Source organism: Trichosurus vulpecula, chromosome 2 (genome assembly GCF_011100635.1).
Source record: "Trichosurus vulpecula isolate mTriVul1 chromosome 2, mTriVul1.pri, whole genome shotgun sequence".
Lineage (NCBI taxonomy): Eukaryota > Metazoa > Chordata > Mammalia > Diprotodontia > Phalangeridae > Trichosurus > Trichosurus vulpecula.
The window spans coordinates 312,613,846-312,640,823 of record NC_050574.1 but is presented as its reverse complement, the minus strand read 5'-3'; the positions used below and the strand labels follow the sequence as shown (position 1 = coordinate 312,640,823).

At 36.7% G+C, this 26,978-nt stretch overlaps 1 protein-coding gene across 2 annotated transcripts in view; it reads right to left on the bottom strand.

Moving 5' to 3' along the window:
• The window catches only part of UGGT1 (UDP-glucose glycoprotein glucosyltransferase 1), a 105,231-nt gene that overhangs the window by 19,954 nt on the left and 58,299 nt on the right, over nt 1–26,978 (bottom strand). The window contains exons 19-31 of one of the 2 annotated variants that reach the window (XM_036742659.1): nt 26,041–26,161; nt 21,789–21,887; nt 21,073–21,096; nt 20,484–20,578; nt 18,350–18,556; nt 17,438–17,569; nt 13,824–13,954; nt 11,096–11,191; nt 8,008–8,110; nt 6,812–6,891; nt 5,954–6,143; nt 2,579–2,737; nt 1,967–2,052 (exon numbers count right to left, since the gene is read on the bottom strand). In XM_036742659.1, the coding sequence (XP_036598554.1) occupies nt 1,967–2,052; nt 2,579–2,737; nt 5,954–6,143; nt 6,812–6,891; nt 8,008–8,110; nt 11,096–11,191; nt 13,824–13,954; nt 17,438–17,569; nt 18,350–18,556; nt 20,484–20,578; nt 21,073–21,096; nt 21,789–21,887; nt 26,041–26,161 (1,523 nt within the window). The remainder of the gene's footprint in view (nt 1–1,966; nt 2,053–2,578; nt 2,738–5,953; nt 6,144–6,811; nt 6,892–8,007; nt 8,111–11,095; nt 11,192–13,823; nt 13,955–17,437; nt 17,570–18,349; nt 18,557–20,483; nt 20,579–21,072; nt 21,097–21,788; nt 21,888–26,040; nt 26,162–26,978) is intronic. The other variant, XM_036742660.1, reaches the window with a different exon arrangement.

Genomic DNA, 26,978 nt, shown 5'->3' with positions numbered 1-26,978 from the left:
CTTCATCCTTATGGCAACACCTCTCAAATGTGTACTGAATAATACTACAGAATTTCTGGGGAAAGCAATTTCCAAAGTCTGAAAAAAAAAAAGCTACTTTCAATCTCAAAACTAAAAGAATTTAAATTGGACCTTTTTGCAAACCTCTCAAATATTCAAGTAGATTATGTGATCATATTAATTTAGATATTCCTTCCCAAAATACCTGTTACAAACTATTTATCAATTAATCAGGAATAAAATACTTTTTCATGGCATGGTATAGGTAGCTATTAGTACAGTGGATAGAGTGCTGGAACTGGAGTCAAAAAGACCTGAGTTCAAATCCTGTCACAGACACTTCTAAGCTGTGTGATCCTGGGCAAGTAGCTTAACCTTTTTCAACCTCGGTTTCTCATCTGTAAAATGGGAATAATAATAGCACCCTCTTCGAGATATATTATGAGGATAAAATGAGATAATATTCATTAAGCACTCTGCAAACGTGAAAGCTCTATATAAATAATAGTGAGTACTAGAGGTTGTAATAATAGTAACGACAGCAGGAACAAAAATAGTAACAAGAGCTCTAGCCTCATCATCAGAAGACTGGAGTTTAAGATCTAGCTCTGCCCCTAACATGCGATGTGTGTGACACTGGGAAGATCACCTAACTTCCATGAACCTCAGTTTCCACATCTAAAAAGCACAGAGATGATATTTACTACTTTCTTCACAGGGTTGTTAGGGGGAAAGTGTTTCACTTGAAAAGTACTATATAAGCCTGAGCTACCAACAGCATTGGTCCTTAAGATTTAAGTATTAGAATTTATCTTAAAGTATAGCTCATATTGCACTTTAAAATGAACACCTAAATGTTTCCAAGTGGTTCAAGACTTTGGGGGCTCTATATTTATCAGATGAAGACTAATATATCCAACTGTAATTCAGTCCAGCTCAGAGACTCTGCTGCTAGGCATACAGGTCCAAGATGGAAAGAAAGGTCCACTATGCACCAAAATATTGACAGCAGTACTTTTTGTAGTAGCAGAGAACTGGAAACAAAGTAGAAGCTTGTTAACTGGGGAATGGCTAAACAAACTGTGGTACGTGAATGTGATGGGATGTCACTGTAGCATGAGAAATATGACTATAGAGAATCCTGAGAAGCATGAAATAATTTATATGAACTTAGGCAAAGTAAAGTAAGCAGGACCAGGAAAACAAGAAACACGATGACTATAACAAAGTAAATGCAAAGAAAACTGTAAAACTGGGTAACATAATATTGACCAAGCTTGGCCCTGAAGATGACATGACAAAATGAACCTCTTTCCTTTCAATGAAGAGATGAGGGATTATGGCTGTGAAACTTTATATTTACTGTCAAGATTCAACTGACATGGTGAGTACTTTTGCTGAACTGTCTTTTTTCCCCCTCCCTTTTTTAATTATCTGTTACAAGAAATGACTCTCTAAGGGATATTTTTTTGTTTTAACATTCCTTTCATTTCTGGATATATCAATTCAATTTTTTAAAAAGATAAAAAGTCAAGGGTGTATGTCTTATCCCATTTACTCTGTGATTGGCAAATTACATATTATAGAGACATGCTTTTCAAAGTATGGTTTGAAAAATCTAACTGATATTCATTCTTCTTTTTTTTTCCCTCTCTGCTCAAATTACTCAGTTCTCTCTTGCCAGTATTTTTCATCCTTTAATTATATTGATATGTGAGTCTGGTAATATAAAGGACTCTGTATGGAATGAAACTTGACTGTGCCTGCATCACATGTCATCATTCAACTGTGCCTTGACTACCTGCATATTTAATTTTCTGTTGAAAAATATTTAAACCTAACAGGCAATATTAAATATAGTATCTATTAACCAGCTATTTTTGCCAGTAAATGATAGACTAACTTTAAATAGACGTTCATAAGAATTACCTTCTTATGCAAACGCAAATGTGTCAATGGGTCCTACCTATAGATTCTGTAAATATCTTCAGATCGTCCCTTCCTGAGTCTGAGAATCCACGCTCCTGGATTGGCTTTTAATTGAAAGTAGCCCTGAAACAAGAAGAGAAATCAATTACCAGTACACTTGGAAATATCAAAATATCATTCCACAGAGATATTTACCTCTATCAAAAACAGTAGTTTCTTATACTTTATTAGAAAAACAAACATACACTAGTGTTAATCTCAAAAATCTACATATAAGCAACTCCTGGTGAAACATACATTCCAAGAATACAATCATCCTAGCATCTGTGTTTCTGAGAAGAAAATGTACAAATAAACAAAATTTTACCATAGAAAAGAAAATGGCTATCAGATATTAAGGGCTATTAAGTGGTGTCCTGAAATTGTCTTTTTGAGTTGCCACAGGTCATTTGTGAAATTTCAGAATCCAAAGTATTATTATGGCCAAAGCTGGTACAGTACAATACTGGAGTTTTTAAAAGTTCCTGTGACATTCAAAATTCCTGAACGAACTTATTGAGTTCGTTATCAAGTGACTGATAAAGCAAATTTAGTAGTGTTAATTATAAATTTTAACCATATTTCAGAAATTCTGATCTTTACTACTTACCAGATTGGCCATAACTATGGTATCAACAATAACTGGGTTTGCTGAAGTTCCCAGTGTAAACTGGAGCCCCCGAGGAGGCTGTCCAGTTGTGATGTCATAGCAATGTCCTTCCAATAGGAGATACTCAAGTTCATACTCTGCAGCTACTACATTATCCACCTGTCAAAAAAAGGAAAGGCAACATTTCAACATCTTTAAATTTGCCTTTTTTCCCTATAAATTATGGTTTCTTTTTTACATGATACCTGTAGGTTTCTGAATTAATTCACAGAAAGGTTTTTAAGACGGAGGAGACAGTTTGTCAAACTGTGGCACTCAGTAAACAAATATTAAACACCTACTAGGCACAAAAAGCTGCTTAGTCACTGCTTTGAGAGGATACTAAAAAGATAAACAAGGTATAGTTTCTGTACTCAAGAAGTTTATAATCTAGTTATGGAAAGAAGAGAAAAATAACAATATGAGGCAGCATGAGTGGTACACAAAATGAATACTGCAAATCCAGAGGGGAAGGAATTTCCTCTAGCTAAAGGAGTCAAGGAAGGTTTCACGGAAAGAGTAGGACTTAAAACCAGGCCTTAAAGAATGGATAGGATTTAGACAAGTAAAAAGGGAGAAAAGGAATAGCAGAAAGAACAGCATTAGAAAAGGCACGGATGTGAGAAAGCCCAAGGCAAGCTGACAGTAAGTAGGCTGCTTGGGCATAAGCAGAAAGTTGGCATAGCAGAATAAGGGAGAAAGAGCCAGAAAGATCGATCAGGGTCACACTGTGGAGGGTTTTACATTCTAAGTGAAGGAGTTTAGGTTTGATTTTATAGAGACTGAAGAGCCACTGAAACTGTTTGTGTACGTCTGTGAACTGATCAAAGCAATAATTTAAGATTAAATAGCTACATGCCAGGATGGAAGTGGAAGAAATTAGACATAAAGAGAAAAGGTAGGAGGCTATTCCAAAGTGATGAAGAGATGAACTAGGAGGGTGGGAATGAGCCGGGGAGTGGGATGTATGCAACAGACACACACTGTGAAGACTGACAGAATTTAGTGAATGACGAAATATGCGAGAGAGGTAAAGGGAACAGTAAATGAATCTGTGGGAATTTAAGTTACATAAGAACACAAGATAATAAGCAATTAGGGAAATGCAGGAATTCTCTGGTTATAACTTAAAGTACTAATGTTCTAAATGATAATGCCGTGAATGTATTTAATGGTACCACAGTGGCCTAAAATCATTTATGCTTTTCACCAAATGCCTAACTTGCTGGAAGGATCTGCTTGAGTGTTCCTTAGGGAAAACTTTCTATAAATGCAAGGATCTATAATTACCAAGTGGTAGCTTTGCTCATGAAAGAAACTAAACTCTGTAACTTCAAGTAATGAGGGTTCTTATCCCAGCTGCATTACCATCCTGCTTTGTGTGACCCTGCCCAATGTCAACAACTGAGCATTACAGCTTAAAATTCTAATCTAATACTAGGATTTATTAACCAGAGTATGGTATGTGATGTAAGACGTGAGTGGCATCAGGGAATAGTGGGTAGAATTGTCCTCAAAACCAGAAAGACACTTACCAGCTGTGTGACCCTGGACAAGTCACTTAACCCCAACTGCCTCACAAAAACAAAAATAAAAATAAAAGCCAGGAAGAAATGAATTGGAAGTACCACCTAGTTGTGTGACTTTTAATGCTCTAGACAACTCTCTAAGACTCTAAGTTGTAGAGATGACGTTGACTTAGGATGTGTAAGAGCTAAGTAAATGTTATGTCTTCCTTCACAATGTCAGTGAATAAGTACACGCTGAATTAAATACTATCTACAGTTGGAGTCTTCAAATTTTAATTAGGAGGTAGAAAAATGGAGAAAGTTCAAAAAGGAGAAGAAAACTGAATAAGTTGAAAATAACTTCAATCCTACAAACATTTATTAAGAGCCTACTGTGTACAAGGAACTGTCACTTGTGATACAAAGCCACAGTCCCAGTCCTCAAAAAGTTAACATTTTAGTGAGGGGGTTACAATAGTAACAGGAGATACACAAATAAACATAGTACCTGGAAAACTGAAACGCACTAAAACCCTAAGAAAATGACTGCCCACTGCAAGTGCTGCTGGAAACAGGGATGATGTTTTCTATTTTTAAAAATATCCCTCATAATAACTAGCAAAGTATTATATGTAGTAGATGCTTAATTAAAAAATTTAAGTTAAAGAATCTAGGTTTATTTAGCCTAATGAGCTAAACTGAGCAGTAAATCCCAGCACTGAAAGGCGATACTGGTCTATATTATGTATTTCCTAAGAGGATAAACCAAATACATTTCATCTGCAGTAAAAGATAATTAGGTTATACATAAGCATGAATATTCTGCCAAAAAGGTTGTTATATACAGTATTAGAGTGGACTGATGATAAGTTAGTGGACTAACTTAAGTTAGACTTAAGTTTCTTGGGGAAGGAAGAGGAATGAAAGGAAGGAGGAAAGGAGGGAGGAAAAGAGGAATGAAAGAAGGGATAGAGCGAGTGAGGAAGAAAGGCACAGAGGCAGGGAAGAAGGTGAAGGAAGGGAAGGAGGAAGAGAGAAAGCATTTGTAAAGCACTTACTCTGTAATATGCTATATTGTTGTTATGGTTCAGTCAGTCAGTCACAACTGACTCTACGTGACCCCATGGACTTTCGTCCATCGTGTTTTCCTGGCAAAAATACTGGCATGGTTTGCCATTTCCTTTTCCAGCTCATTTTACAGATGCGGAACTAAGGCAAACAGAGATAAGTGGCTCGCCCAGGGACAGATGGTTAGTAAATGTCTGGGACCAGATTTGAAGTTAGATCTTCCTCACTCCAGGAACAACAACAACAACAAACATCATCTGATTTTCACAACAACTCAAGGAGGTAGGTGCTATTATTAGACCTATTTTGCAGCTGAGGAAACAGGCAAACAGAGGTTAAGTGAGCTGCCTAGAAGCACACAGCCAGTAAGTATTGGAGGCCAAATCTAAACCCAAGTCTTCTGACTCCAGACCCAGGGCTCTGTTGACTGCAGCAGCTAGCTGCTTCTGGCTGGATAGGCTGTCTTTTTATTTGTTTGTACTCCAAAAAGTACTGGATACACTGAAAAAGTTTCAACAAATACTTTCGGAATCAAAAGGAATACAATTCCAATCTTGAGCTAAGACATTTAAGACCATTTACCTTAGATGGCTGGAATACATAGAAGCCTTTGAGATAAACCTTCTTAGGTCCTTTTTGGTTTGAATGCTCTAAAATTCTTAATCTATTCAATGAGCCATTCCTTGTTTTTATTACTCTATTAAATGTTAATCATCTTTTTACATGCATGGTAGATATTAAGGAGCAAGGAAATACTTACCTCTTCTAAATAAATATTATCAAGGTCATAAGGTGTTCTGACAGATTCTACCATCCAACTCTCAGGGGTATTTAAATTCAGAGTAAACAGAGGAGACTGAGGCATGTCCAAGAATTTGGCTATTGGACCCTTGGCAAAGCTATTGTCTGCAGTGAAAGAAATCTCTGGTTCTAAAACGTAACGGTAAAAGCTGAAATTGCAAAGAGAGATGTGTAAGAACTCAATTAGTACACTGACTTTTTCCCCTACGTAGATAAAATTTGTCCCAAATACAAAAAATCTCAAAGTACAAACACTCATATATATGAATTGCTATAATCTACTGTGCCAAGATGGAGAGCTACTCCATCCAAAAAGGGCAAACTCTTTCAAGATTGGTTTCATTTCTATCTTTTCACGCATCCGGTGAAAAAACACATCACATTCCAAAAGACTTAAAAACAAACTGGTAATACAACTTGTTTGTAACTTGGGGACGTTTTGTAGCTTAAACTTTGAATATTTTCTATACATAAAACATTAAGTCTAATTAGACAAATTCATCAGCCAAATGAACCAAAGATACTTATGAGTCAAATTATTGTTAAAACTGTACCCAGTCTCACTAATGAAAGGAAAGGAAAAGATGGGAAAATTGGAACACTAACAAAAAAGAGCCTACTTTGGTTCCCTTTAAGTCTTCCAAAATTATACTGAATTCTCAGAATCTCTGACTAGTGGAGAAGTTCTGAAATGTAAATGCATATTAGGCTAATCCTCCCCAATATGATGGTGATTTCTATTGTTGCTTCAAGAGATGGTGACAGATTGTGAACAGTGATCACTATAGGGGTTACTTTGTTAAAAGGTTTGACTTACCTCTTTAAAGGCATGTCTGAAAGTTTAGATTGGCAGTTCATAAACACTCTTAGATTCATATTTATCAGCTGTGTCAAAACCTAAAAGGAAATAAAATGATAAAACAAAATTCTTGTTACAGAAAACATCTCTCACTTCAGGAAACAGGCTTTAATTTTTATTTTTCACAAAACTTTACAAATTGAGAGACAGTGAGTGGTGGATTATCAATCTACAGAAGGAATACAGCTGCCATGCATGCATGGACAAAGACATTTTCATAAAGAATTTTATATAGCCTAACTCCTACTATTGGTTTTGCTATGCACAGAGCTCAACTTCAGGCCACTGGGGAAAAAACAAAGGGGTTGACAGAAGATTATACACATCTGCCACACAAAAAGGGCTGAAAGTGAACCACCCAAAGCTTAAAGAGGAACAAACATGAACATATGTCAACATTTTTTTTTAAATCATAAAGGACAGTGAAACGCTTAAAGGAAAAATGCACATTTTTAAAAAGTTAATTGTACTGACTGTAGTTTATCATTAAACAATAGGCAATAAAAGTTAGCTGGACTCACTGACAAAATTTCTTGGAATGTTTTTAGTAGGGCATGGAATTAAAATTAGGTTTCTTTCCAATTTAGGGTACATTAATACTACAATAAAAATACATTCATATAGTAATTATGAAAGAGAAGTAAATAGGCAGGTGGCTTTCTACTTACTTTGGCTTTTACATTATGCAGTAAAACATGCCACAAATTGGATATATCAGGATAGTTTTTTTTTTTTTTCTGGCTCCCTTTGGTTAAAAAGCCAGCATGATTTCTCATATTTTTTTTTATTTTAAGAAGATGCAAAAAACGACCCAAATCCATATTAATTTCAAAGCCCATAAAGTCCTTTTCTATCTTTAGCATTCTTCTACACCCCAAAAAGTTCTCTTTGGAGTTTTCTAATATCATTCTGACCAAAATAAGTTAATACAGAATGGTCAAAATACTAAAATAATTATAGGATGTGGAACAAATTACTTTAGCTAAAGATTATCTTTAAAGCACTATTGTTTTAAGCATACCACCAAGAAATGAATGAATGAGTGAATGAATTAGTAAGTAAATGCATGAACGAACGAATGAATGGAGAAGGCATTTATTACACTTACTATGTGCCAGGCACTGTGCTAAAGAATATGCAATAAAAGAATATACCATAAGGAGTGGAGCAAGTCTTTGAGCATCTCTGGTAACGGGGTCAACAATAGCCACTACATCAAAATATGTATCTTTTTCCTTTGGTTTCAGTTTAACAGCACTAAAAAAAAAAAATAGGGGGAAAATTATTAGCCAGAAGCAAACAGAATATAATGTTAAATGTTTAGGCCTTTACTTCACATATTGGCTTTTCCCTCTGTGAATCTTTATAGCATATAAAACTCCCACAAGTGTTGGTCTAGACCAGCCAACTCCTGAGGCACACAAAAATAGGCAGTGAGCCTCATTTGGCCTGTAGGCCATAGTACGCCAACCCCTGGTCTAAACTGTTGAGCTTCTGGGGCTATGTCCTTTTGCATGATACGGCATCAAACCACCTTCTTTCTAGAGGTATGCAAAATTCTAACAATTTAGGCTCACTATAAATTAGCTTAAATTTTTGAACTTAAAAAACATGAGTAGGGCTCAGGAGGTAAAGGGATACATTTTCAGGTTTAAGAAAGCATCTAGCAGGTCTGTATCTAAGCAGAGAAAGTGGAACATATATTAAACAGATTATCTACGTGTATGAAGATAAAGGTAGCAAGCAGAGCAAAGAGCCTTTGTGACTAATAAACTGTGGAAGGTTATAACTGGTTTGAGTCCTGCTTTAAAATCTAAAAAGCCTTTGTTATTTCAATTGGGTAGGTAACAACTTCTGGTAATCACAAAGTCAAGAAGCAGAGTTAGGAGAAGAGTCTGTTTAATAGTTAACTCTGGTGGTTCAGTTAGAATCCAATGATTAGAGGTTGTGTGATGGCCTTGTGCTAGTATCAGAGGACCCAAGTCTAATACCCAACTCTGGAACAAACCACATGATCACAGACCAATTATTTCACCCCTTTGAACCTCTGTTTCCTCTCCTGTAAAACAGGCATAATAACATTTGTGCCACCCACCTCAGTGGGCTGTCAATCAAGCAGCAGCATTTATTAAGCATCTGCTCTGTGTCAGGCCCCATGCTGGGCCCTGGAGATACAGAAAAACCAAGACAGTCCCAGCCTTAAAGGAGTTTAAGAGTCTATCAAGGAAAATAAGAAAGCATAGCATGTTACAGACAAGTGACACAGACAAGTGACTCAGGGGAAAGAGGGACAGATACCCTGTTTGGAGGGAAGGAAGACAGCAAAGGGCTCAGGTAGGAGGGGTCTGGAGCTACTTTAAGAGGAGTGACGGTGGCCTGTGCAGAGGCACAGAGATGGCAGAAGCAATAGTGTGGACATAGAAGAGACAATGGCATTTTGTAAACCTTAATGTACAGAAGGAAATGGATAGAGATATTAAAATATTAAAATAAAACAAGGCATTCTATGTTTAGAGTTCATTCTCTATGCCATTTTCTGAGGATGGGAACAAAGCAGAAGTTTCACATAGGTGGATTCTTCACAAAAGGTAAGTGACAAATGGCCCTCCTTCCTCTAAGTATTCAAAATCCTAACATTTTGGGCTTACTCAGAATTGGCTTGAAGTTATATTCAATTTAAAAACTTCCAGTATGGCAAACAAAAAGTTATGTTTTGGAGGACTAGGCTAGCATCTGACACACCTGTATAACATGTAAGTTATGTGTCAGGTGTACGCTTGTGTGTGTGTGTGTGTGTGTGTGTGTGTGTGTGTGTGTGTGTGTATGCATATGTATATATGTGTACAGATATTGTCTTATAGTATATATACACCGATATATCTATATGCAGATATAGATATACGGCATATTTATATCTGTAGATAGATCAATAGATATCAGAAAAAAATAATAATCTTTGTGAATTATACTCAATAGAGAACCATAACCAGTCTAGGCCTTGCTTTATATTCTAAGATCTTTTATTTCTTATTAAATGTTGTAAGAATTAGGAAGAAGGACTGGCTTAGACTCAGCATCTAGGTGAAATTATGCAAAAATCAAACTCAGACTCCCAAAGAAATCACTTGCCCTTATTTCATATGCCAATAAAAAATTGAGAAGTCCCGTCCTCTCAAGGATGATGCACAGCCACCATAAGTATCCTCACGATGCTTATCTATGAATGAACAGTCAGTTAGAACCCCTGGTAAGCTGTGACTTTGAAAGTCCAGGTAAACGAGACCAAAATGGGTAACTATCATGTTTAATAACTGTGCTAGCCAGGTAAAGATAAAAAAGTCGCTAATATCGACACAGCAAGGGTCCTTCTTCTAATCCAATCCTTGACAGTGTCATCTAGATTTCATCAAAAATCAATGCAGTTCTACAACTCCTAATGAATCCTGAAATTCGTCCTTGTCTCCCCCCTTGCCCCTAGGTCAAACTAGATGTTATGTCAGCACACACAGAATAATTTTCCAGGATGTATCCAACCTTATTTCATAATACTCCCTTTCAATATTTCTTTATTTAACAACCAAAATAGACAACTGAATCCTCTACTACATAGCTGCACCCTGTCCTCTACACATGTCTTTTGCCATGCCATCTCCCATGCATGCAATAGCAATTCCATTTCCCTCCGGTTCTCCAAGGCCCAACTACGAGGCCACCTTCTCTAGGAACTTTTTTCTGACTTTTATCACCCTCACTCCCACCCCAAGGTAAAAATGGTCTCTCTTTTACACTTATTTCACTCTGTGAGTTATCTGGGTATTCAGTATTCCTATCATTAGAATGCAAGGTCCCTGAGATCAGAAGCCACAATACAGATCTAACTTAGTGTCCTCAGCACGTACACGGTGACTTTAGATACAGTAAGTATTTGAAGTTTGCTGAACTGAACCAAGATCCTTTGGTCTATTTTACTAAATTCTTTGAATTTTCTAAAGGCCAAAATGGGAAATGACACGAAACCATTTAGGGACAATTGTCAACTTTTACAAGACTAGAAAAGTAGAAGCTGGTGGATGATTAAGCTGGAAAGTAAGCACTTTATCACTTTCCTATCCCAACATATATGTCCACTCAAAGTCTACACTAAAAAATTAAAGTGATGCATATTAAATTCAAAATCACATGGAATAAGAAAAGCAAGCCTGTTCTACAGTGTGTACAGAAATGTCAACATGACTTTTATACCTGTGTCGGTCTTCAAAAAACTGATAATCAATTCTTGCCTCTCCTTTAGGTTGGGCAGAGAGGAGAGCATCCACTTTCATTACCAAGTCACTCGCCCTAAGAGAAATGTTTTTAGACGTTAGCATGCTTCTCACATGGAAGGCTTTTCAAATATACATCTATATACAATCTGAAACATCAAGGGATATGTAACAAAGACTTCCACCAAGATACTATTCAAAATAATCTGATGATATGTGCTCCATTTTTGAAACCGAGTTTAAAGACATGAAACAGAACCATGAACCAAAACAGCAAAATATTATACTGAACCCCAAAATGAATAGTACTTTTTGTTTAAGTCCAAGTTTCATAGAAAATAGAAACATATTTAGTGAACCAATACGAAGTTGAACTGAATACAAAAATTTCCTAAAACTACTGAACCAAACAAAACTGAGCCAAAAATGTTCCAAACTATTATGCCCAAAGGGCTATAAAAACGTGCATACCCTTCGAACTAGCAATACCACTTCTAGGGCTGTCTCCCAAAGAGATCATACAAGTGGGAAAAGAAGCTTATATACAAAAATATTCATAGCAGCTCTTTTTGTGGTGGCAAAGAATTGGAAATCAAGGTGATGCCCATCAATTGGGGAATGGCTAAACAAGTTGTGATATATGAATGTGATAGAATATTATTGTGCTATAAAAAATGGGGAAGATAGGGATTTCACAGTAACCTGGAAAGACCTACATGATATGATGCTGAGTGAACGGAGCAGAACCAGGAGAACATTGTACACAACAACAGATACATGGCATCTGTGGTGACTAGATTTGATAGACTTGGATCTTCTTAGCAATGCAAGGTTCTAAGACTGCTCCAAAAGACTCATGATGGAAAAAGCGATCCACATCCAGAGAAAGAATCATGGAGTGTGAATGCAGATTGAAGCAAACTATTTGCTCTTTTTTTCTCTTTTGGTTTTCTTTCTTCTTTCCCATGGCTCATTCCATTGGTTATAATTCTTCTTTACAACTTGACTTGTGAAAATAAGTTTAATGTGAAGGTATATGTAGAACCTATATCAGATTACATGCCATCTTGGGGGGAAGGGGGGAGAAGGGGAAGGAGGGGGAGAGGAAGGAGGAGAAAATTTGGAACTCAAAAATTTGTGGAACTGAGTGCTGTAAACTAAAAATAAAAAATAAATTTAAAAAAAAAGTAAACTGTGAAATGGAAAAAAAAAATGTTCCAAACTGATGTTTTGCTTGGTTTAAGTCTCTGATTCTAACTTTAAATACAGGCATAATAGAATCATTACAAGAAGGTGATGTGGTCTCTTATGATTCACATGGTATTGAGGGTACCCAGTTATATAAACTCCTCCACTGCAATAGGAGCCAGAAACATGCCAGCAGCCAAGTGGGGCTCCCCTAAAGAACAATCTAAATATCTAAAAAAACATTAGGATGGAAGACAGCACCACTCCAGGATATCTCAAAGGAGATCCTCTCTAAGGCTACAAGTACAAACCAGGGAAGTCTTAGTGCAAGGAACCCGTAGCTAACAGATAGAATTCTATTAAAAGATCCATAACTAGAAAGACACTGAGGAAAAGGAATAATTCAGGGAAACCCAACTATTCCCATCTGGTTGGTTGGTTGTTTGGTCATTTCAGTCATGTTGGACTTTTCATGACTCCATTGTTCTTGGCTGAGATACTGGAGTGGTTTGCTGTTTCCTTCTCCAGCTCACTTGAAAGATAAGGCAACTGAGGCAAACAGGATTAGGTGACTTGTCCCAGATCACACTGTTAGTAAATGTCTGAGGCCAGATTTGAAGTCAGGTCTTCCTGACTCTAGGCCCAGCGCTCTATCCACTATGCTACCAAGCTGCCCTCCCATCTGGTACAATTTTGGAATCTGTGGTGATTGGAGAATCAACTTGGCTGCCAGTGAAATTCAAGGATGACTCAGCTAGAAATGGATCTACCTGTGATGGTTTGGGGATAAGGCAGTCTCATAGGCACACTGGTTAAAATGCAAAGACATTCCAAGAACTCGCAAAGCCTCCTCAGTAGATACAGGTATTGCTCAGGGGCAGCCTACAAAGTATGCAACCAACTATAGCTAGCAATTGCTGGCATATTAAGCACCATCTGAAAGGCATCTGTTTGTTAAGTACCTTCCTTTATGTCTGTTAAGTTGACCTGAGGAGTTCCTCACATATTACACAAACAACTTGGGAAAGCAATGATTCCAGCAGCCACTGAAGTCAACACTTGACTCTAACACTTATCTTGAATGCTACACCATAGCATGAGAGAATGTAAAAATAACAGCAGAGAACCTTTTGAATTTTAGTCTGTCCTTAAACATTCAAGATGCAATGTAAATTCAGCATCCATGAACGTATCATCACATGGCTTCAGGAGAGACAGTATACACCCAGTACAGAAAAACAACTTATTTTCTTCCACATAGAAAAAAAAATAAGAAATTCAGTTTTCTGTCTACTAAGATTTATACTGGCTTATTTTTCTTTTTTTCAAAAAGATTATCAAGTAAAATGCACAACTACAGAGTATTACTGTATTTTTTTAAATCTAGAAATAAAGCATATTTTATGATAGCATATTCACAAAGTATACATCTACAAAAAAAGATTTAGTAAGAAAATTTCCTGTTAATAAAGGTCTTCTGTCTTAAGCTAATCTATTAGTTCCTTTCATCTCAAACTTACACATCTTCCTCTACCCGAAGCTGCTGAATGTGAGATTTGATTTTCTGCCCTGAGGTCTTTAGAATTATATTTTCTAGTAGGTGGAAGTCATCTTGATTAAAAAGTTCACCATCTTTCAGTGGCCCAATAATCTGTGAAGGAAACAGAAGCATGGTGGTTAGTTGTTTGATGTAAAGACTTCTATAATGAGGAAATTTTAGTATGATACAAAAATGAAAAACAAATAATGTGATCATAGGCTACAATGACACGAGCACACAAACAACAGGAAGTTAAAGTCCCTCCTACTGCACTGGAAATACAATACCTTTTATTTAATTTTGTGTCCACATTTTGAGAATATTTCACCCCCTTTGCAAAGGTGTTCCTCCCAAGCACTAGAAACTGCACTCTCTTCTCTCTTTATCCCCATCTATGCACTCTCCCACTCTCCTTCCCTCTGTCTACTGGTATCTGTCACTCCCTCCCTCCATCCTTCTCTTTCTCTCCTTCACTCCATCATTTCACAAGTTGATGGTCTCAATAATCACCTTTTATGAAGATGACAAATCTGTTAATTTCACATCAACTTCCATGGTTTCATCTATCATCTCTAGGCAAATGATTCTCAGATCTATTTGTTCTGCCCTAATCTCTTTATGGCTTCCAGTCTTTTTTTTTTCTGTTTCAAATGTATTTTTACTTATTTTGTCAAATATTTCCCTATTACACATAAAAATGTTTAACATTAATTTTTTAAAATGTTGAATTTAAATTCTCTCCCTCCCTCCCTCTTAATTTTCCCCAACCCACTGAGATGGCAAGCAATATGATATCGATTATAGATATGACATCACGCAAAAGTTATTTCCATGTTAGCAGTTATGCAAAAGAACACACACACATACCGGAAAACAAGAAAAATAAAAGAAGTTTTTAAAAAATGCATAGTTCAATGTGCACTCAAGAGTCCATCAGTTCTCTCTCCAGAGGTGGACAGCTTTTTTTTTTTTTAATCATGAGTCCTTTGGAACTGAATGACCTCTAGTCTCACATCTCCAACTACCTACTGGACATCTCAAACTGGATGTCTTGTAGATATCTTAATCTAAAAACATCCAAAACTGAACTCATTATCCTTCCCCCAAAACTCTCCCTTCTTCCTAATTTGCTATTACTGTTGAGGATACTAGCATCCTCCCAGTGACTCAAGACACAATCTAGGGTATCATCCTCTACCCCTCCCTCTCTCTCACCATATCCAATTTGTTGCCAAGCTCTGTTGATTTTACCTTCATAACCTCTCCCCCATACACCCTCTTCTATCCTCTAACACTACCAAGAACCCTGGCTCAAGCTCCCATCATTTCACACCTGGACCACTGTAATAGTTTGCTGGATGGCTTCCCTGCCTCAAGTCTCTCTCTACTCCTGTCCATCCTTCATTTAGCTGTCAAACTGAACTTCTTAAAATATAAGTTTTGATCAAGTTCCTCCCACCCACTCAGTCTCCTTCAACTCCAATGGCTTCCTATTGCCTCCAGGATCAAATATAAAATCCGCTGGAATTTACAACCTGGCCCCTTCCTATCTTTCCAGTTTTCTTTCCCCTTACAACTTCATATGTACTGTGTAATCCAATGACATTGGTCTCCTTGCTGTCTCTCACACAAAACACCCCATCTCCCAAGCTACAGGCATTTTTACCTGTTGTCCTCTATGCCTAGAATGCTCTCTCTCCTCTCATCTCCACCTCATACTTCCCTGGCTTCATTTAGTTCTCAGGTAAAATACCACCTTCTACAAGAAACCTTTCCCGACCCCATTTAATGCCGTTGCCTTCAGTTTACTTATTATTATCAATTTATTTTGTATATATCTTGTGTGTATGGGTTTGTTTTCATGTCGTCTCTCCCATTACACTGTGAGTTCCTTGAGAGTAGGGACTATTTTCTGTCTCTCTTTGTATCCCCAGTGCTTAGCACAACTGGCACATAGTAGGCACTTAACAATTGTTTGCTGACTGACCTAATGACTACATACCCAGCCCTCATCCCACTCTTCTACTGCATGACTGCATCACAACTGCCTGCGGGAAATGTCCACCTAAATGGCCCAAAGGTATTTCAAATTCAATATGATAAAAACAGAATTATTACCTTTTCCCCCAAACTTCCTCCTTTTCCTAACTTCCCTCCTTTTTTGAGGGCATCACCATGAGAGGATTGTAGAATCATGATTGAGAATCAAAGGGATCTTAGAGACCAAGTCCAACCTTCCCATTTTTACAAATGAGGAAACTGAGGCATAAAGAAAAGTAACTTGCCCAGGGTCAAATAACTAATAAAAGTCTAAGGTAGAATTTGAACCCAGATCTTCCTGATTATAAGTTCGGCACTCTATACACTATTTCACACTCACATTCTTTTTTTTTTCCTTCACACCTAACTTTCTTTCAGTAACTCAAGTAGGTTTACATCCTTGGGGGAACAACCGAATCTTCATTCTCACTCACCTCCCACATCTGACCAGTTGCCAAATCCAATCAACTTTACTTCAGCATTTCTCATATTCAACTCTTTCTTTCTACTCCCACAGCTACCATGCTAGTTCAGGTCCTCTCACCTGTCATTGATACTTTTGCAACAACCTCCTAAATGGTCTCTTCTGCCTCAAGACTATCACCTCTCCAATTCATTCTCCTCAAATGGGCCAAAGTTAATTTTACTGAAGTGTAGGTCTGACCATGCTACTCGCCAACACAACAAATCCCAATAGATTCCATTTCTTTTGGGATATAAATTTCTTTTGGAATTTTTAACTCTTAACCTGGCCAAAATCTACTTTTCCAGCCTTAATAAACATTACTCCCCTTTCACCAGACTTCGACCCAAGCAAACTAGCCTTCTTGCTCTGTCTCACATAACACTCCACCCCGACCTTGGGGACTTCCGGCCTGGATTGCACGTGCCCTTCATTGAGGCCTCTTAGGATCCCAACTTCCTTTTAAAACTCAGCTCAGGCAACATCTTCAGGCAACAGCCCCGCCCCCGCCCCGTTCTCCCCAGCTACTCAGGCCTCCCCCATAACACTATCCTTTAACCATTTTGAATATAACTATGTATCGTACATATTGTCTCTCCTGGCTAGACTGGCTCCCTGAGAGCAACACTGTTTCATTTGGGTCCCAGACATTGCCAAACCATGCCCTTCATACCCCTTCCATTAATACCACCCTCCTAGTCTCCCTCCTTGGACTGATAGGTGAGCTTTCAACTTATCCCCCTGATTCAGGTTTCCTCCCACCTTCTCAGCCATTTCCAAACCATCCCTTTTCACAACACCCCCAATATTTATGGTTTCCCATGGTGTGTTGTTTTCTCCTATTTCAGTGTGGGCTCCTTTTGGGTAGGGTCTGTCTTGTTCTTATATTTGCATCCCCAGGACAGAGCACAATGCTTGGCACAAAGCAGCCTTTAAATAAATGCTTGCAATGCGTGACATGCAATAGTCATGCTTAGGAAGAAAAAAATGTTGTTTTAAAGAATTTATGCACTTCAGAGGGGAACACTGCAATGATCTCACATTGTCCTACTTTGAAACTGTGTTGTCCTCAATCTGGTTGAATTCCTTACCCGTCCATTGCTGATCACGGCCCTTTCTCCCCTCTTTAGCTTCAGAACCTCCGTACAGTACAGAGCATGAGACAAAATAAAATCTGCTTTGAAAGATTCAAAGGCATCCTTAAAAAGGTCAACATCCATGCCCTAAAAGAAAAATTGGAATTGCTTTAATTAAACGATCAAAATGAATAAACTGAAATTTCAGGGGCTTAAAAAAAGTCTTTTGGTTGAATAATTAATGAGAGAATATGATTCACTGTTACTATCACTAACACTATATAGCATATAATATAGCTGGCTCCTAATAAGCCAATGTAATTCTTGGTTATTTCTCTGTATAATTTAATTAAGTCAATATTCTCAAAATTCATTGCCAAACTTAGTTTGTACTTCTCAATCTTGTCCACTTTGATTTAAATTAATTTCTTTTCCTAAGGAAATGTACCCTTTAAGAATATTTATTTTCAAAGCACATTTAAAACCAGAGTACTTTGTTAACTGGCAAAAAGTTGAACAGAGTAATTAAATAAATTAACTTCACAGCTGAGTTCATATAACTAACACACTTAGAATTCACAAGCTTCTAGCTCCAAAAACGTATGGTTCAAATGATACTTTTTTTGGTCCTAAAATGTGCAAATCCAGTGTTCTGTCACAGTGATAAAAACACTGTATGAAACAAAGGACTCTGGATTTACCTCATATACTTTATGAAACCCAGTGAGTTTCAAAGACATAAAAAGTATCGCAGAATTTTTCTTTCCAGGAGGGAGTCACACAATTTCAATAATGAGCCCTCTGAGGCCAGGAATGAGAATTTTACAAGCTGATGTGATAATGAACAAGATGCATCAGCCCCTCAGGAGTTCATTGGGATAGTGAGCAATGGAACGGAACAAGTGTAGAAAAGGCACAAAGACTTACTCCAACAGCAAATTCTGTAATGTCAACTCCTGCTGCCAGAGCTTCTGCAGTCTCCTCCTTTACCATTTTAGTGATGAAATTCTTGGCATAGTTAGATGATTGTGTTTGGAGAGCTGCCCAGAGAGCTCTGGAGATTCGAGAGTTCTCAAAATGTGGTTCTTCACGAGGATTATTGATCATGCTAATTCGAATATTGTTACTGGATTTCTGTGTTAACAAAATGAGGGTTAAAAGTTATTCAGTGGATTGGACCGAACAAAAAGTGGCAATACTATTAGCACACTTTTGCGATATACTACAAATGATGACTAAAAAGAAAAGTAACTGGCAATTTGGCTATTCTTAAAAAAAAAAAGTTTACTATAATCAGAAAGATTTAGACATGGACTGTCTAATTCTAATCTATATGACAAAGCTCAAGGGAATGAATTCAACACTTTATTTTCATGGAACAATTACTTTTAAAATAATTTCTTTCTCCTCCTTTATAATCTTCTCATGTTCTAACATCTGTACTTGTATCTGTAATTGCTCCGTGTCTACTCACACATATTCATGTACTTCAAAGGACCTATGATCTCAGCTTACATAGGTACTCCATCCAACAGTGCAGATTACAAGTCATCTGTTCATTCTCTTCCTATGGAATTTTCGTCCACATCCTCTAATAAAACCTTTCATAAAGAGTCCACCCAAAGTGTTAAAGACGTTCAGCTAGGTCTTTTAACACAGGAACAAGAGCAGTATCAGCTCCTCTTGTCTCTCACACTTATTATGTGATTGCCCCACCTACTTTTCAGATTATACATTTCCTATACGATATCTTCTTATGCCACTTCTTGTGAGCCAGTAATGACTAAAGACTAGAAACACAGTGTAGTTCATTTATGCTTAGTAACACTGCTCATTGTTGTTTGAGTCACCTACAATTTTGATTCTTTCCAGTGTGTAATACTTCACAATTTATAGCCATATAGCATCATGGGAAGAACACTTGTTTTTAAAAGATATGATTTTGTTCTGGAAGCAGGTTGGAATTGCTGAGAGCCATACACAATTTCCCAAATGCCATCTAGCCTCTCTCTATCCCTTTCTGTTCTGGGCCTACTTCACTGTCCATCTACCATACCTAAGATTTAGGTAATGATGGATCAAATCAATGGGCTGTCTATTCAATTACATATCATAGTCTGGAAATATATATTCTTCATCTACTTAATTCTTGCTGTGTAGAAATAGGCCACACACTTTTGTGAGTGCGTATTAACTGAGACTGTGAATATCAAAAAAGGAGGCTACATTATTCCATGGCTTGAAGCAAAATATCTTCCACAAATAGGAATATCTGGAGGATCTCATCAGTTATAAACTCCCTCTTCCATTTGGACACTGTTAGACATGTTCCATAATGGTGGGGGAACACATTAAGTGAGCATGCCTCTTTTATGCTTTGCTTAATATCAGTAAGATCACTGAACAAAGTTGTATCTCTTCTTATGCCAAATGAGGAATTTTGATAGATGGGTCAAATGTTATGCTTATATATTCATTAGAGGATTCACTGATATAGTCTGCTCTATCTTTTCTTATCTGCCTTATATTTTAATCTCTTTAAAAATACAAATTCTCTCTTCACCATATCAAATGCAATGAAACATTTGCATCACCTAACATAAAGTTAATCACTGGGTTTAAATAAATACTTTTAAGTTACTGAGGTTTCTCATTATTTCCTTTAATTTTTTCTTTCTCATTTTAAAATAACCTATTCTTTTGTCTAAGACTAGCATACAGTAGTCTTTTTCTCCTTCCCAGCTAACAGACAGCTTTCTGTAATACCTATATTCCTTTCATTCAACCAATAAGGAAATAAAAACTCTGTTTGCCTACAAACCCAGATACATTATAGGATTAGAAGATAAATGGGAAGGACTTCTGAGATCATTTAGTCCAATCCCCTCATTTGAACAATGAGAAATAGTGGCTTGCCCAAGGTCACACAGGTATTAAGTATCAACTAAGATTCAAACCCAATTCAGTGCTGCTTCCACTAAAAACATAAGAAAAAAATGATTCCTTATTGAGAACAATTCTAGCCCTAAACAAAGTTATAAGAGAACCTGCACAGACTTGCCTGGTGCTTGATAGCATCATATAATAATTGTCTTCCAGACGGGCTGTCAAAATCCCCAACAATCCAGAAGGTTACTGGTCTAATAAAAGAATCATCTGTGGAAAAATGAAAATAGTGTTTGGAGGGCAAGAAATTTCATATGGTACAATACTGATAATGCACTGAAAAGCACATCCAAAACACATGCAAGATTTTAGAAAGTGCAAAGCTCTTAGTAAGGACAAAGTGAAAGTATTGGTACTTACATGCAAAAAGGTAAAAGAGTTTATACCCATATGGCTTAATTCCAGACATGCACTGATTAATTCTATTATAGTGTGTAATTAGCACCATTAGCATCTGAACTTACAAGGAACCTTTGAACTTGCAAGTAACATACTGTATTTTTAAAAAATTGTAGCCTGGTGATGTGTAATTAAACTTTACATCAATTTAAACAAAATTTAATTTCACTGCTATAAGGCTGTTGTTACCCACAGGTTCCAGGGCCCTCATTATAAAGTGTCAGTAAATTCCCAATTATGAGGGTCCCAGAAAAGATACAAGATACATAAATAAAGGAATTTGAAGTTCTGAAATTATGAGTTACCATAGATCTCCTTGGAAGACATTCCTGGACAATAGGAAAGGAGCAAATGAGTGGGAGAGAACGAAATTTCACTTTGGAAATAATATCAAAGCACAACTGAAGAAAAAGAATCTTAAACACAACTCCTTGGGTCCAAGATAAGATGGGAGAGACCTTCAGAAATTCCTATGCCAGTATTGGGAGTACAGCCCCACTATTGTAATCTGAAGAATTCATTTCTTTGGGGAACCAGATGGCACATAAATTTCTGAATTTAAATATACATGCTTTGAAAACCAAATTTTCTCACTGAGAGGAATTCAGAAGGAACAAAATTAGCTTTTCCAGCTGATACTTAGTATTGTGAAAAGGCAGTAAGTATGACAAGATCTTAAGAGAAATTTCCCCAGAAGGAAAGATAGTCATTTTCTGACCTCAACAGAAGAGTTTTCTATCAGTATCAGGAAAGGAAAAAACCTTACCTAAAAACCATTAATAATAAATTCAAATAAAGCTTTCAATGACTGAGTTTCTCTAAATAATTCTGAGAAATAGATAATAATGAATAATGAATTAACCATTTTCAATCCATCAATCAAGTTTTATAATGAATTCAAAAGTACTATTTGAAATGTTACCAAATGAAATTCCATAGCCTCATTCCCAGGAGATGATAAAAACTATTGTCACAATTACCAAACATATACTGAATCAAAGATAAGATCCCAAGTGATTACCTTTCTTTGTCAAATAAGTCATACTATTGGCTATAGCTGCAGTCTTATCTTGTGAATCCAAAAGAGAAAATCTAGCATAATCATCCACAAAAAAGTTATCTGAAAAGGAAAAAATTATAGATTACATAAATTATAGATTACAAAAAATTACATACTCTTATGTCATATAAAAATATTTCTTACAATGCTAATATCCAGTTAGTAAACTGATTTATTGTCTTTAAATTTAGCATAGGATTTTGGTGTTTATTTGATATGAGAAGTATAACATGCTTATAAAATGGTCTCTCCCTTCTCAGGGAGCTTTTCTTTTAAGGTAAAATGAAACCATGTGCAGCATACCACAGTATATACAAAAAACATAAATATATACTTGGGGGAGGAGAGAAAGAGACTTTAAAAAGTAAAAAATCAGTGAGGGGTTTGGGGCATGGGAACAGTAGCAGTGTAAGGAAATTAATGTCTCAAGATTTGATTGTGGTATGTTAGATGGACAAACAAATGGGAAGAGTAGAATCAATTACATCACTTAAGAAGCAATTATAAAAGGAATCTTGCTGAGAGGCAATGAGCTGGACTGGACAGGTGAGTAGAAAATTTAGACTAGCCAATTCTAAACGCTCTTCCATTAACTAAAAGATCTGCCTGCCCTCTCTAATCACTAACATGTCCATTCAAGCACCACCCCTCCAAATGTCCTATTTCTTTTATCCCATTTGAAATACTGCCCTTTCCTTCTACATTCCCAAACCAATTAGTATTCAGCTTAGCCCTTCCAGGCCTTGTAGACATATCAAGGGCTTGTTATATTACTTGAATCCCTAGGCTAGATCCCACTATGAAACTGAAAAGATGTACAAGAGACTCTTTAGCTCAATTTTCCTCTATAGGAATTAGGATTTGTAGATTCTTTTCTTCCCTAAGCTTTTGCACCCAGTAGTTATCTTCCTCTGTAAGGAAATCTATTAGGAAACATAACTATCTCTTAAATATGAGATAGGCTAAATTAAAGAAAAACTAAACTTATTAATCCATCCATTTACCAAAGATTAATTGAGTACTTTCTAGTTGGCCCCCATAGAATGTAAACTTCTTGGAATTAGGAACTATATTCTTCTCTTTGTACCCCCAATACCTAGCACAGAGCTTGGTACCTAGTGGGTGATTAATAAATGCTTGCTGGTTGACTGTGTTACTTTAGAAAAAGTCCAGAGACTTGGAATGTTCAAAAGGACCAGACTTCCAGTTTTACCACTCAGCTGTGTGGCTTAGAGTAAGTCACTAAACCTAACTAAACCTGCTCATTTGTAAAATGGAAATAATATTATTTGCACTACCTACCTCACAAGGTTATGGGGATAAAAGTACTTTTTAAGTTATGAGGATCAATATAGGTGAGAGATTATTATTTATATGGTACTGTTTGTATATAAACTTTATTTTTACATACATACATACATACACACTATACACACACACACACACACACACACACACACACACACACACACACACACACGTATATGCAGAAAGAGACAGGGAGCTACCTTACGTATGTTAATCATTTTAATGAACAGGGGACTAGACATCTCCAAGACTTCTCAAAACTCTCCAAAAACAGAAATTGTGTGCCAAAGATAAGGCAACTTCAGCTGTCTCCAGTGACTAGAACACTCAGAATCCAAAAGAAATAAACTGATGCTCGATGACTCTGACTTCACTCAACACCTCCCCCCTAACCTCTCCCATGCTATTGGCAGAGAAGCTACATTAGCAGAGCAAAAGGCTGGCAACGAAACCCTACCAAGAGATTGAGAGGGAACCCCCAACTCACCCACCCCTTTGTGGAGGTGGGCGATCCACAAGTGTTACACATTGCACAAATTTTTGGACTTTTTCAATGTATTAATCAGTTGGTATTGATTTTTTTCCTCTCTAAAACATACTATTTGCTATTTGTGCTGACTCTCTTGAGGATAGGAGGGGTGTAGGGGGAGACAGAGGGAGTGGAGGAATATTTGAGATAATTATGATGACATAAGAAATAGAACATATCAATAAAAACTTAATTTTTTTTTAAAAAAGAATGTTATATTGTACAAATGAATACACAAATAAGTTTTATTGTACTATTGTATTACACAGCAGCTTGCAATTTGATCATTCTTATATAAAATCCTACTGTAATATTGTTCAGAAATTGGAAATCATTTCATAATGTCAGTCATTTTCTGAATGGGGAGTCTCAGAAGCTGAAGTGAAGCACAGATGATAATGTACCTAAGTCTCTTGGGTTGGCTCATTTTCTGGCTTCAAACTCACCTAAGATTTTAAGGACAAAACATCAATGTACATGAGGCACTGTGTGATGACTCCTAAATCAGTGAAAAGTAGCAATGAACTTCTCAAGTTCAAATAATGACAAAACTGATTAGCTAAATATGAGGCAGAAACCATGGTCAATCAAGCCTGAATCTAATACTCTATTCCTATGTCTATTTGATACAGTGCTTATCCATGCATACTGTAGAGCATTCTGTCTTTAGCAGGAGACTGGAATATTCATTGGCATGAGCTCTGGAAGAAAAGCCTCTTCATTCACAAAGAAAAAAGACACGGAAAAGTGCAGAAGTCTGTATTTGAGAAATCACCACTCCTTGTTTTAAAATCTCAGTAAATTCAGCACTAAACTGAGAATGAATGAAGTGAAACAAATTGGGCAATGGAAAACAATTTAACACAGCTAAGAACAATGCATGCTTTTGCAGTTAAAATATCAAAGTCTTTCTTTCAAGATGCATCCAGCTAAGAAACTTTTTTTGTACATCTATGTTTAATGAAGTTTTACTTTTCAGTAAATATTATATCCTTGCCTTCATTACTTTAGAACTCCATTATGATAGGACTGCAAGCAACTACCTAACTGCAAAATTAAGCTTTCCAGACCTAGCAATTCCTGAGTTCCTGCTACTATAAGGTACGATGGAAATAAGCTGACCTTCCTGTAAAATCTCTCCTAGGCCTCTTCACCATTTCCAGGGGCTCCTATGCTGTGGAACATAACTTCAATGTAATTTTCTTCTTATTACTCTCTATTGAAAAGGGGTCAATCAATACATGATTATGTTCCCAAGTTCTGCTCTGAACAGAATTTTCTGTAATTTAATCAAAAATAGGTGGCAATTAAAAAAAAAAAAAACAAAAGCCTTACCCCATGTGGTAGAGGCAGCCACATCATATTCTGCCTTCCTGTACACACTTCCATTAAGAGACTAGAGTAAAGGCATGGAGAGGTTGCCAGAAAGGCTAGGCTTCTTCTTTGTCTTTTTATTTAGGCATAAGCCTGAAAAATTATACTTTGCTCTTCCATAAAGAGAAATCTCAAGTTTTGACAAGAATAAGAAATAGAAAACATAAAGTAGTCACCTTACATGTGTATATTTTCTTTTCACACAATGGAGAAGTCACTTTGAGAAGACCACTTCCACTGTAACTTCACTACAGATCAATCAAATTGAATCTTTTGTGGTTCTCTGAATGAGACTTCATGACCACCATAATGACAAGTGGTAAGAGTCCCCACAGTACCTCAAGATACCCCTTTTAAGTTGGATATTTAAACGCTTAGGAGTTTATCCAAGGAAGAAGCCAACGAAGCTAGGCTTAAAGTAAGGCTACAGTTCCTAAGAGGTATTCAAACTGAATGTCCCACGTTTAGGTGTTCTGAGGTCCCCAGTGTAAGAATGGCAGAGCTACATGCCTCAGGGTGACAGGTAAAGGTAATGGGAAGATAAAGAAAGGGCATCCCTTACATGCTGACTTTCAGGGAAATCAAGATTATATTGTATTAATGTTGATGAATAATTCTATTAATTGGCATTTATAAAGTCCTAAGTATTTTAAAAAATATTTTACAAGTCACCTGTTTTCCTGTATCTCTTATTTTCTTTATTTATGGCTTGAATAGCAGGAAGGTACCATGATGAGGGGAAAAGGACAGAAAGAAAATCTTTGGAATTTAAAAGCTTAAAAAGCAGCTTCCACAAGTTTGCAGGGGCAAGGGGGAAAGGAAAGAGAGAAACCTGCTTCCTGCTCTCAGCTGTCAGTGATACTCTTGCTGTGTATTTCGAACCTCACAATTTTAGAAAGGCAGCAATAAATGTAAGTTCAACTTAAAAGTTCCCTGGTTTAATCAGAGTAAGATTCTGAAAGTGCTTCTCATTCTAGAATTGTTAAAGAAGATGCCCCTTACTAGTTGCTGTTAAATCCAGATACTGCCGCTCAGACGTCAAAATTCTAGAGTTGATTCGTGGCACAACATTGGGCTGGTTCATGATATATTCAACCACATCTTGATCATGAGATAATTCACCCTAGGGAAAAGATAAAGACCAGTTAAAATACTGCTTTTATAATAGGTTTACAAGAAAACCAAAGATGGGAAAATCTTATAGGTAACTTTTTTGTATAACTCCTTCCACGGTGTAGAAATAGGTGGCCTCCTGCCCTAATTAAGTCTACGTTCACTACAACGAAGTTAAAAGAATTTAAGAGTAAGTAGTTTTTTGTTTTTTTACTTTAGCTTTTCTCTGGAGGGGAGAATCAAAGTACAATCTGGGGAGAGAAGAAAGCTGTTGAACTGTGATTACAGTCTTCAACTTTTTAAAGACTTGGTGTGAACTGAATTGTCAATGTATTATATTTGGAGAAAAGATTCTCTAACAAATATCTTTTATTTTTAAGAGAGAAAGAATGTCTAAAATCACCTCTGCTTCTAAATAAAGTTTTCTCTTCCTTTCTAGAAACACTTTATTAACTCATTACAATAATTATGTCCACTAATGAAATTCTCAAAAAAGTAGGATCTACAGTCATAGTGATATTGCAAAGTTAAAAAATTAATATACTTTATGACTAATAGATTATTTTTTTTGGAGGGAGGAAGGCAGGGCAATTGGGGTTAAGTGATTTGCCCAAGGTCACACAGCTAGTAAGTGTGCCAAGTGCCTGAGGCTGAATTTGAACTCAGGTCCTCCTGACAGGGCTGGTGCTCTACTCACTACGCCACTTAGCTGCCCCCAATGGATTTTTTAAAAGAAAGAATTATATAATTCAAATTCTATTTAAGAAGCTAGTTTAGCCTTTTCCTTTGGTAAGTGTTATTTCTATCTATTTAGCCCAATACCAAGA